The sequence below is a fragment of the Lotus japonicus genome, chromosome 4 (assembly GCF_012489685.1).
Source record: "Lotus japonicus ecotype B-129 chromosome 4, LjGifu_v1.2".
NCBI classification, from domain to species: Eukaryota; Viridiplantae; Streptophyta; class Magnoliopsida; order Fabales; family Fabaceae; genus Lotus; species Lotus japonicus.
Window position 1 is genome coordinate 64,747,402 of NC_080044.1, and position 12,601 is coordinate 64,760,002.

At 38.0% G+C, this 12,601-nt stretch overlaps 2 protein-coding genes across 2 annotated transcripts; one reads left to right on the forward strand and one right to left on the reverse strand.

The window, feature by feature from the left end:
* Nucleotides 1-418: 418 nt before the first annotated feature.
* On the reverse strand, nt 419-6,217 carry LOC130711449 (putative chloride channel-like protein CLC-g). Its single transcript, XM_057561070.1, has 7 exons — nt 5,864-6,217; nt 5,573-5,773; nt 5,053-5,230; nt 3,659-3,921; nt 3,003-3,272; nt 1,767-2,895; nt 419-933 (listed from the first exon to the last, which is right to left on the reverse strand). The coding sequence occupies exons 1-7, from the start codon at nt 6,007-6,009 to the stop codon at nt 778-780; spliced, it is 2,343 nt and encodes a 780-aa protein (XP_057417053.1). The 5' UTR covers nt 6,010-6,217; the 3' UTR covers nt 419-777.
* Nucleotides 6,218-7,010: 793 nt separating this feature from the next.
* LOC130713152 (protein FAR1-RELATED SEQUENCE 5-like) lies at nt 7,011-8,204 on the forward strand. Its single transcript, XM_057562947.1, has one exon. The coding sequence runs from the start codon at nt 7,011-7,013 to the stop codon at nt 8,202-8,204; it is 1,194 nt and encodes a 397-aa protein (XP_057418930.1).
* The last annotated feature ends 4,397 nt before the right edge of the window (nt 8,205-12,601 follow it).

The following is a 12,601-nucleotide window of genomic DNA, read 5'->3' on the forward strand; positions in this document are numbered from 1 at the left end:
TCCTCATGAAGGATATATAAGAATATTTCAAAAGTGTACCTTGTTCGTTAGCCATTAATATCTAAGTTCTAGACATACAAATTAGTAGTACAATGATTGAACAATCAGCAATACTAGGACACCACACGTGGTTATAGTACAACTGTTTCTGCTCAAAAAGCCATTACATGGCATCTGTTCTCCATTTTCTATTAATGGGGAGAAATTCTTAGGTGAGAAGCTAAGGAGGACCCTCAATCAACCACCAATTAATTATGACAGAAAGTAAGTACAATTTGTTGAATAAATTCATAGATATCCAATTTAGGACCACTAGCCAAGAATAGCTATTCACTTTTAATATACATATGATAAAGAGGATAGTAATGTAGATTGTAGAATGTCATGAAAACTAAATAGAATGAAATAGAAGCAAAAGTAATTGAAATGAACTTATTATTCTATTGAAGATTTTAATGATAAAATTGAACAAAATTGAATAAAATGCATTTCATAATGTTCATTCCATCTAAATAATAGAGCCTCGTATGACGTATCATTTTATTTCACCCCAATATATCCCCTTTCATGAGTCTAAATGTAGCTTTAATTCTATGTATTCTATTAGCTATGCTGAGTTTGACATGGAGCAAATTGACAGGAAAGCAAGCTCATTGAGTCATATTTGATTCTTCTTTTAATATGTAAATATGACTCAGAGCTCTGGATTCCATTAAATTTTAAAACAGAAACTATCACCAGTACTCTGGTCTTGTGAGCAGTGAACATGTAAGCCTTCTAGCCTTGCAGCTGAGATGACCAAAAGAAATTTTCTAGAAATGGTTGCCAAAATCTTAATCTTTTCCACCTGCTTCTTACTAGATAAGGATGCGTGCCCAATATGTGTTCTGCTGTGAAATCGTGTCGTGTCAGTATACCCACCACAGGTGATCTCTGCAGTTCGTACGCATAGAAATAGGTGATATAACAGCAGAGAAAAATAATGAAATAATGTTGAATTGGTGATGATCAAATATAAGTAGCATGCACTGAAAATTAATTACACAAGGCATAAATAAGTGACCAAACAGTTCCATCAATCCATGTATTGATTTACTACAGATAATGAGAGGTACTCACATATCACATGGTTTAGTTAGTTAAGTGAGGGAGTTATCATATGATTAGATAGTTAGTTAAGAGGGTTAGTAAGGCTTGTTGCCTATAAATAAGAGGGGGTTAGAGAACATTAAGGATCTTTGGTATTTATTTGGGATTTGGGGTTTAGAGAGTCTTGGGTATCTCTCTTGTATCTTCCTCTGATTGGGGAATAAGTTTGAAAATAAGTTGGATATAGTAGATATGAATGATGAAACGGCACTTTTTAGTGCAAAATATAAAGGAAACTTATTAATTTGTCCCACTGACAGGAGATATGGTTGAATAAGTTCTTATAAATGTGATAGAGCAATTCTCACCTCTAAGGGGGTAGAGTTTGACCAGAGATGTGGCCAAGTAAGTCCTTATAAAGGGTAGAGCAATCCTCACCCCTAAGCTAGCTTTGGGGTCAGAGCTAGGTCTAATCCAGATTTTAAGAAAAAAAAAACTTCACCAAAATTCCCTATCTCTTTAAATTCATCACATTACTCATTTAATTCCTCTCTTGTCAAGGACATAGTTCATCCACATATAACAACCAAATTTAGCACCATAGTTAACCAACTAAGACAGCATTTAACTTCTCAATCAAGTCAAACTTTTAAACAAGGCATGAGAAAATTACTTACACTGGGGATCTTGGGTATCACTAGCAAGTGCCTTAAACCAAGCTCTCGAAAAAGTATAAGCGCCTTCCCCAGTGACATCGATTCTACAACAGTATAAGGCGAAGCATTGGTAAAAGGATGTAGATCAATGAACATGTCCATCTCTTCCTGTGTTAAATGTATATCCTCAATCCTTTCGCCCCTGTCTGAACCTCTCTTTGCAAAATCATCTGCTGAAAACTGTCTCAAGACATCACCTCCCATTGCCATAGGTGCCGACATGAAAACTTTCTTCCTTAACAATGTGAGAAGATGGTGACGAAGGATTATACCGAATAAAACAGGAGCTTCAGAAAATGGAGGCTCATCAATAACAGGAAAACCATTGTGACTCGTAGTTTTGAGGACAAACACTACATTACGGACCTTCTCATAGCCATGAAATATCTGAAGTGGGCCTGTGACTACATCACCTACTGTTAGCTGCCTCATATATGGCTCAGCATGAGTTTCTAAATAAGGTAAACCCTTGGATTTCATTATAAGATCATATATATTTGCATTGAAAACATCTGCTACAGACTTAGATACCAAAAGCACCATCATGATAAGGGGTAGCAATAACAAGTTGTTGGTCAGTTCTAGAATAATTACACATAGAGAAACGGTTGTCCTCATAGATCCACCGAGGAATGAAGCAGCGCCGAGTACAGCATAAAGGCCATGGTTAAGGTTGGACTTTTTACCAAACAACATTCCGACAAAGCGTCCATAAGATGCACCGGTCACGATAATTGGCACAAAAACACCGGCTGGAACAACCACTCCACAGCTAAGGATACTTAAAAAGAAGCCTGTGATGAAAAAGATGAACATTGACGAATACTGGAACTCGCTGTCCGTGTTCTTGCTAAACAGATTTCTGATAGCATCATCATTTGTGTTGAAAATGAGGCTGGCAAGATCATTGTAGTGACCAGGAGGGCATTGGAATTTCTTGTAGATACCAGACCGACCGATTGTAGGACAAGGCTCGACTGGATCAGCTGGGCAAGGCTGGCAAGATGCAAGCCATGGTAATCCGAAAAGAAGACAGGACGTAAACATGGAGATCACACAAGCAAGCAAAATTTTGCAAATGGTGCCTTTCCTGCAAGGGTAAATAATTGGAAGGATGAGCTTGGCAGAACTCATTGTCCTATGTTATGAGGAAAAGTTTAGCTGTGTCATACCCACTTAACTAAAAAAGAAGCTTACTCATTGATAGCATTGTATATGCGAAGAACTTTGTTCCACAAATAATTATATAAGCTTCCAAGGATCCCCCCTATAACACCAAGAATAAACACAAGAGGAACATCCTTTGCATGATACATAAGACTTCCTGAATAAGCATCGAACATTATCAGTCCCCCTTTACCAAATAACCCGCATTTACCACTTAAACATACATCAATCATAGCACGGAGGAAAATTGCAACTATTGCTGTTGTAAAGAAAGCTCTCCACAGAAGGGCAGTTCTCCACCTGTAGAACAGAAATTAAACATTTATTAATTTATTTTTTACAAAATTGACTTACTGATTTTCAGATTAATAAGATAAAAAATATCAATTTATCAACTAGAGTTAAGAGAAAAGCAATTCTGACAATAACAGAAACCATTTATAGAAAAACAAATATGGGAAAACTAGGAAGAGAAACAAAAAGTTGAAGGTTTTCAAATTTCAATCAACCCTTTGTACATAAACACCTAGACACAAGCCTGCTAAACAATTTATCACACTGACATCGACAAAAACCATTCATATAACAAAAATACAATTCCAATCCTCAAGCAAAGCAAAGGAAGCATCATGAAAAATTAACAGCAGAAAATACGTAATGTTATGCAGATAGATTGGCACACGAACCAAGATGCCATCTCTTCGAGGGCAAACAACACCCCACCAACAGGGGCACGAAAGGCAGCGGCAATCCCAGCTGCTGAACCACATACAATTAAATCTCGTCGATCTCGGTCGTTCTTAAAATATCGTAACCATTTCCATGTTAACCCATATCTCTTTGACCCACCCTGGCCCAACAATGCTGCCACACATGCACCTGTATGCAACATAGGCCCTGCCTTCCCAATATGAAGAGATGATGACACAGCTGTGATGCTTCCAATAATCTATCAGAATCAACATGAAAGTAAATATCTTCTTCAGGAAAAACAATTCCTGACTGACCGAATCTAATAAAGGGAACCAAAGTACTAGTTAAAAGACAATAGTGCCAATGATAAATTATGAGGCTGAACACTGTTACTGGAGAAGCAGTTTAACATTGTTTAATGAATTTCTATCAAGACATGTGCTCCATGCGTTAAGAAAGGAAAAGGACAGATGGAATAATGTAAAACACCATAGTAGGACTAGGGAATACTACATTGATATAAGGAACAGAATCATTCAATTTGTATGTCACATATACATGATGTTTAGAAAATATTGATGTTTCAAATATATTATTGCAAATAGAATATCTTTTCCTACTAGAACGGCAGTATGCAGTATACACCCTTTAAGATGATATTTTCAGAGCTAACAGGAATGATAAGTAGAATTATAACCATTAATTCCCAGCCCCAACCCCCACCCTCTGGATTCTGGAAATTTTTTCAAAAGATGTCATTATATATTGCTACTATACACATATTACATAAAGAAAGAAGTGCCTGTGTAGATAAGTTACAGACAATACAGTTAAAAAGTAATCAGAAATGTCACTTGCACACTGCAAAATTTGTGTAATTGTACATCCCTTTGTGGTTGCTAGCATCTTACAAGCTTATGAGTCAGTCTACATAAACTCCTTAACAAATACGTACCGGTTAAAATGATCTTCACATAATTGTAAGTCTCCTGGATACTAACTTCTCGGATAAGTTAAAATCAACCTTTATACATCAACTTTTCGAGAAACTCCCTCATTTAACTTCTCCATAAGCACCTATATACTTATAAGGACTTTTTGTTAAGACGGAAACCAAATATTTATCTCGGATGAAAAGTTCCCACAATAACTTTTGAAATATGTAACTACCCTAACTTTATGCAGTTACAAGAGAAGTTATCCAAAAGTTTTTCAGCAGAGAATAGCAAGTTAATGGCTGCCCGTTTCCATCTTTCAATACTTAACAACTTTAATATCATATATGTTATAATTGCATATGTGAAAAAAGATTGTCTATGGAAAGAAAAAAAAAGTCTTCGAATAACGCAGATCCTTAACACTAAAAGAGCATTATATTAGCATATACCTTAACAATCAGAGTTGGTAGGGTAAATATTCCAGGTGCATCTACGCCATTTAGGTAAGCCTTCACCTCTGATATACCTGAACCAGCAGCAGCAGGTGCTATCATAGCAGTTATTATAGTGGCGAAAAGCGTGAGAGCCAAATTCGAAGCAAAAAATGTTACAAAAGCCAATGAAAACCTGCAATAAATTTTCACGCTTAATCAGCAACTTCACATTCACGTGAGAAGAGTGGACATAAAAGAATTCCAAACAAAGAAAGTACTAAGACAGAAAAGGAAAGTCAAATTTCCAAATCAACATGAAATAAAACATTAAGGGTGTGTTTGGATTTGAATTGAAATCAACTCGAAAGCATTTCAACCCGACAGAACCTGAGAGTTACTTTCACATTCGCACATTGGAATTTGTGTTTTTCAGTTGAAACTGTTTTGTCTTGGAACGCTTGTAAACTAAAAATCAAACACACACTAAATCTAAATCTACTATCAATACTATAGAGTAGATTAGGTAGTAGGGAACCTCTTATGCAACATCATGTTGGATGTGACAACAAACTTCACACCAGCAAGATTCTCAACAGCAAGATTGTTGCAAAAACCAATAAGACCAAGGATGGTACCAATTAGAAAGCACAAGAGCCACTTCATCAACACATACTGGAAAATCTGAAGCGACCCTCTGCTCCTCCAATCCTGCTTGAAGAACTCGTTTTCAAAAATCCTGCACACCCACAAGAAAGACTTGAGAACAGGGTCATAACAAAGAAGACCCAGATGGTGAAAAATGGGGAGAAGAAAGTAAGAAACAGACTCGTAATCGAGGCTTTCAATGGGGCAGACATTGGCACCAACGATGGCAACTTGGGAGGAGGAATTGATGATGGATCTTTGAGAGGAGAGCAAGGGTTGACGAAGGCGATGCTCGGAGTCGCCATTAGATAAGTGGTTGGTGGACATGGTAGGAAGTGGAGGTTAGTGGCGGTTGCAAGTGGTGGCGGTTTCAGGCATTTTGTGGCGAAGAAAACATGGAAGGAAGGAAGACACTACCAAACAGTCAGCGAGTGGTGACAGTGAGGAAGAAAGAGGTCAAAACAAGGAAATTTCCAACAAGAATCGGTTTGTGTTGTGTTGTCGGTTTACTATTTGTGTTTACACTCTACGCATACAAGGAAAGGAACACTAGTAGAAAAAATATATGGCAAATTCTGTGATGCGTCCCTATTTTTAAGGGTGTGGTGCCTCCAACCCTTTTAGTAAATAATATGATGCCATGTGTATTAGTATTTTCAAATTTTCTTTTTCTGTTCAAATTTGAATTGTTTTTTAGAAAATTAAAAATGTTTTATATTTTATTTTCAGATGGGCCTTTTAGCAATTGTTTGAAAGTTGTATATTATCTTTTAACCATCATTGAGAATTTTTACCAAACTTATTCGTATTCTGAGTTCAACCCATTTTCTTCTTCTTCTTCCTTGAACCCTAATAGTATCAGCTTCTTCACCTTCTAGCTTCTTCACCTTCCAGCTTCTTCATCGTTCGTTTTTCGCAGACGAGGACCATTGTCGTCATCAGCTTCTTCATTGTCGTTCGAGCTTCTTCACGTTCCAGCTTCTTCATCAAATAGCACGGTCCGTTTCTGAATCTGGGTTTAGTGTGTTTTGGTTCTAAAATCGCATTTTCCTAATCTATTATTCGTTGTTGTTGTTTGATTTCAAATTAAGGGGTTCTTATATTTGTGGGTTTTGAATCTGGGTTTATGGTTTAAATCGCATTTTGGGTATTGTGCTTTTGGGTTTAGGCTTTTGAATCGGTGGGTTTAGGGTTTAAAAAATCTGAATGAAATTTTTTTCGTTTAAGGTTTACCAAATTGATTTCGTTGTTTTCGAAAATCAGGTTTTGTTTACTTAAAATCTTTGTGTTGTACTTATTTATTGGTTTCGTTGCATAGGTTTGCTGCCATGGCAGATGTGAATGAATATTTCTCTATTGACTTGTCTAATGATGGAGGTATGAGTGAGGATGATGATTCTGTGGCAGTGGCTGATGATGGCAATGGCAATAATGAGAATTCTAATCCAGATCGTTGCAAATTAATCCCTGACTTGACAGCTGATGAGATAAAGGAGCTGGTGTTTTGTTCTGAGAAGGATGCTGTTGAATTTTACCAACACTATGCCCATTTCAAAGGTTTTGGTGCAAGGAAAGATGATGTCCGTCGTGATCGAAAGGGTAATATTATTAGTCGTCAACTGGTGTGTAATAGGGAAGGTGAGAGACATGAGAAGCATTTGAATAAGGTTAGCCGAGTCAAAGAAGCAAAGCCTATTACCAGAGTGGCTTGCCCAGCAAAGTTCCGTGTCTGTTTTCATGCAGACTCAAGCAAGTGGAAGGTTGTGCTATTTGAACTAGAACACAATCATGGGTTGACACCTGCATCCCACGTTCATTTGATGCCTTCATTCAGGGGATTGACTGATGGTGACAAGGCTCAAGTAGACAGTCTAAAGCTGTATGGGGTGAGAAGTTGCAACATAATGGGGCTTTTGATGGGTCAGAAAGGTGGGCATGAATCGGTGGGTTTTCTGAAAAAGGACTTATATAATCATGTTGATAAGAAGAAAAGGATAAGTTTAGGTGCTGGAGATGCAGCCAGTGCATTGAGTTATTTGCAGCGTAAGGGGGAGAAGGATCCCATGTTTTTTTTCAAATTCACAAGATCAGGTGAAGAAAATCTTGAAAACTTGTTTTGGTGCGATGGAACAAGTCGCCTTGATTACCAAGCGTTTGGAGATGTCATTGTTTTTGACAGCACCTACAAGAAGAACAAGTACAACAAACCGGTTGTTATCTTTTCTGGCTACAATCATCACAAGGAGACTACAATTTTTGCATGTGCCTTGGTTTGTGATGAGACCATTGAGACTTACAAATGGGTCCTGAAAGCCTTGGATGAAGCTATGTTTGGAAAGAAACCCAAAGCTGTTGTGACTGATGGAGACAAATCTATGCGTGAAGCAGTGAAGGTTGTGTTTCCTAATGCTACTCATAGGCTTTGTGGATGGCATATTCAGCAAAACTGTCTTGAGAAAATTAAGATTCCAGATTTCTTGAATGAATTTAAGACTTTGATTTATGGGAATTTCACTCCATAACGTTTTGAAACTAAATGGCTGCAAGTGATTGAAAAGTATGGTATTGGTGAGGAAAAATGGATTAAACAGACGTATGAAACTAGGCAGATGTGGGCAACTGCGTTTATGCGAGAGAAATTTTTTGCCGGTATCAGGACTACCTCTCTATGTGAAGGCATTAACTCATTTATTAAGAGGTATGTGCAGTGCAAAAATAGCATCCTTGATTTCATTTATAACTTTGAGAGAGCTGTGGAGGAGTATAGGCATAATGAGTTAGCCTCTGATTTCAAGTCAAGTTATGGTGAGCCTGTCTTGATTACTGCTTTGAGTCACATTGAACAAGGGGCAGCAAAGTTGTTGACATTGAATATGTTTAGGGAAGTGAGCCATATGATTCAACGAGCACTTAACCTTAATCTTGTTGAACGATCAGAGATTGGTACCACAGTGATGATAAAGTTTAGCATTTGTCGTCATCCAAACACTCAGTTCTTGGTCATTTATGACAAGAATCAGAACATGTTTAATTGTGATTGTGGGTTTTCTGAATATGTTGGCATACCTTGTTCTCACATTATATGTGCAATGAGAACTGAGAACATGAATGAATTCCCTGCTAGTCTTGTTTCTAAAAGGTGGCTGAAGACTGCAAAGGCTGATTCATTACAATCTATCCCTGCTATGGAGGTTGATACTGATAGAATGAAAATGCTGCATAGAGGTGCAATTTCTGCTGCATGCAACTTTCTGAGTGAATATGGTGCTGATGACTCTTCTGATTTCTCAAATGTTATCGAGGACATATACAAGCTTGTCATGAAATTTCAGAAACGTCGCCATCCCAATTCTGCTGCAACCAATTTATTTGTCATTGGTGACCCAGCTGTTGTCAAAACAAAGGGCGCTCCACGGAAGAAGTATAAGAAGACGAAAAGGCTATGCTCTAATTGCAGAAAGGGTGGCCACACAATCAGGACATGTCCTGCATTATTTGAGGGTAATGAAGTTGGAGAAAGTTTTGCAGATGCTGAAGAAGATGAAGATTCATCTGTTGAAATTGATGGTGATAACACTGCTGATACTGTAAGTTGTTTGTATAATTTTTCTATTGGATTATTTTGCAGCCAATTACCATGTGTATGACATTAATATTTTAAATTGTATACAGCCCGTGCCATCATTAGGAGGAGATAATGGAGGGCCCAGTTCAATGAGTACAGTCAAAGCCAAAAGAAAGGCATGTTATATGTCATATTTACTATGTTGTATAAATTTGAGTGGCATGTTCTGTTGTAAAATTGTTGTTTATGGTTTATATTTGGCTGTGAATTTTAGGTGGGAGATAGAAGAACCCAAAAGGATGTTAAACGCAACACTGGAAGTCCCCAAGCTATGGTGTCACCAACTATTGAGCAACCTCAAGCTGATATTGAAGCCCCTCCAATGAGTTTCCCAAGTGGGTTCAATTTGTTTCCCCAATTCCCTGCAAGCCAGATTTTACAATCTTTCCATCCTTTTGCTTCATACCAGCAATCGCCTTATGGCACTCAGTAGAAGACTGAATATTGGATGTGGCTCTGAATTTTGCTTGGAATTGCTATTGCATTGTGTTGCTTAAACCATTAATGGACCTGTTTTTTTTCATGTAATTTTTGCTGGGAACTAATATGGCTATGTTATTGAAGTCCTCGCTGATTTTGAAGTATTTTTTGTTTATGAAGTCTTGAAGTTATTATGATTGAATGTTGGACCAATGAATTTTATTGCTGAATTATTAATTCATAGTTTTTGAGTTCTTTCATCCAAATGCTTAGTTTAGAATATTTCAGGTACCATCTTTGTGCCATATTTATGCAATCCAGTACTTGTATAAAAAGAGACCAATGTTATAATCTGTACAAAATGGGTAAAAAAAAGAAGAACATGAGATTTGAACCAGGGACATGTAGAACCAACAGGAGGATATTTACCACTGGGATACCACTCATTATTACTAACAAACAGTTAAATAATATATTTAATACGGATAAGCAAATAAAAAATAATTAAAAACTGATTATAGGCCTTCATATTAGGCCTTTATCCTTCTTAAGCTCTGCCGAGACTCTTGTTGCTTCGCCGCTCTCCATATTAGGTCAAACTTAAAGCATAAGTAAGACCGAAGCTTCATATTAGGCCTTTATCCTTCTTAAGCTCTGCCGAGACTCTTGTTGCTCCGTCGCTCTCCATATTAGGTCAAACTTAAAGCTTAAGTAAGACCGAAGCTTCATATTAGGCCTTTATCCTTCTTAAGCTCTGCCGAGACTCTTGTTGCTCCGCCGCTCTCCATATTAGGCCAAACTTAAAGCTTAAGTAAGACCGAAGCTTCATATTAGGCCTTTATCCTTCTTAAGCTCTGCCGAGACTCTTGTTGCTCCGCCGCTCTCCATATTAGGTCAAACTTAAAGCTTAAGTAAGACCGAAGCTTCATATTAGGCCTTTATCCTTCTTAAGCTCTGCCGAGACTCTTGTTGCTCCGCCGCTCTCCATATTAGGCCTTTATCCTTCTTAAGCTCTGCCGAGACTCTTGTTGCTCCGCCGCTTTCCATATTAGGTCAAACTTAAAGCTTAAGTAAGACCGAAGCTTCATATTAGGCCTTTATCCTTCTTAAGCTCTGCCGAGACTCTTGTTGCTCCGCCGCTCTCCATATTAGGCCTTTATCCTTCTTAAGCTCTGCCGAGACTCTTGTTGCTCCGCCGCTCTCCATATTAGGTCAAACTTAAAGCTTAAGTAAGACCGAAGCTTCATATTAGGCCTTTATCCTTCTTAAGCTCTGCCGAGACTCTTGTTGCTCTGCCGCTCTCCATATTAGGCCAAACTTAAAGCTTAAGTAAGACCGAAGCTTCATATTAGGCCTTTATCCTTCTTAAGCTCTGCCGAGACTCTTGTTGCTCCGCCGCTCTCCATATTAGGCCTTTATCCTTCTTAAGCTCTGCCGAGACTCTTGTTGCTTCGCCGCTCTCCATATTAGGTCAAACTTAAAGCTTAAGTAAGACCGAAGCTTCATATTAGGCCTTTACTTAAGCTCTGCCGAGACTCTTGTTGCTCCGCCGCTCTCCATATTAGGTCAAACTTAAAGCTTAAGTAAGACCGAAGCTTCATATTAGGCCTTTATCCTTCTTAAGCTCTGCCGAGACTCTTGTTGCTCCGCCACTCTCCATATTAGGCCAAACTTAAAGCTTAAGTAAGACCGAAGCTTCATATTAGGCCTTTATCCTTCTTAAGCTCTGCCGAGACTCTTGTTGCTCCGCCGCTCTCCATATTAGGTCAAACTTAAAGCTTAAGTAAGACCGAAGCTTCATATTAGGCCTTTATCCTTCTTAAGCTCTGCCGAGACTCTTGTTGCTCCGCCGTTCTCCATATTAGGCCAAACTTAAAGCTTAAGTAAGACCGAAGCTTCATATTAGGCCTTTATCCTTCTTAAGCTCTGCCGAGACTCTTGTTGCTCCGCCGCTCTCCATATTAGGTCAAACTTAAAGCTTAAGTAAGACCGAAGCTTCATATTAGGCCTTTATCCTTCTTAAGCTCTGCCGAGACTCTTGTTGCTCCGCCGCTCTCCATATTAGGCCATTAAATATTATTTATATAGTATTTATTAATAAATAATGTTAATAAATAATTTTTATACCTATTTATAAATATTATTTCTAAAATAAGTTAAATATAAAAAATTAAAAAACATTTAACTTCCAAACCATGGTGCCATAAAGCTTCGAAAATGGAAGGTGAGGAGATGGTGAAGTTAAGCACTTTCGGTGGCTCCAAAATTGGAATATGGAGAGGCCGCATGCTTGATAGGGTTATGAGAGGGGGAGTAATGAGGAAAATTGATTGCAGCTTTGTTGTTTGATCTTCCAGCCTCAAAACTCGTGAAGGGGTTTAGGGTTTCAATCAATTCCCCCTAGTACTATAAAATTGCTTCAATTATGAATGGGATTCAGAGTCTAACAAAGAGTGGAAGATTTACGGTCCAAAATCATCTGATTGATGTCTACCATGAAAACGAAAGGAGCCCCAGTTGTTCGACGAAGCCATCGGAAGCGAAATCGTCGAGAAGTGGATTGCATCTCCGTCAATTCGCCGAACTTGGATTTCACCGTCCCAAATCAGAACGCTAACCCTTCTTTGGTACTCATATCTTCGAGGTAATCAATGTTACTCATCTAAAACTCTGTTTCTGTTCTGTCGTGTTTATGTATTAGGTTTCGTAGGTTTTTGACATTCATATCTTATTTGCAGTAATCAAGATTCTGGGCTGCAGCTGAACATGAATCTTCCATATTATGGTGATCAACAAGAAGATGACAAGAAAAAAAAGGCATGTTTTGAAGTAAAATGAATTACTTTTCACTTAAATAGCTTAAATTGCTTCAGT

Bases quoted from the DNA above. Each gene is read 5' to 3' on its own strand.
- LOC130711449 (XM_057561070.1), bottom strand. From the start codon at position 6,009: ATGTCCACCAACCACTTATCTAATGGCGACTCCGAGCATCGCCTTCGT. The intron at 5,231-5,572 runs GTTCCCTACTAC...AATTTATTGCAG, and splicing joins AACATGATGTTGCATAAGAG to GTTTTCATTGGCTTTTGTAA. The intron at 2,896-3,002 runs GTAAGCTTCTTT...TTACCCTTGCAG, and splicing joins ATATACAATGCTATCAATGA to GAAAGGCACCATTTGCAAAA.
- LOC130713152 (XM_057562947.1), top strand. From the start codon at position 7,011: ATGGCAGATGTGAATGAATATTTCTCTATTGACTTGTCTAATGATGGA.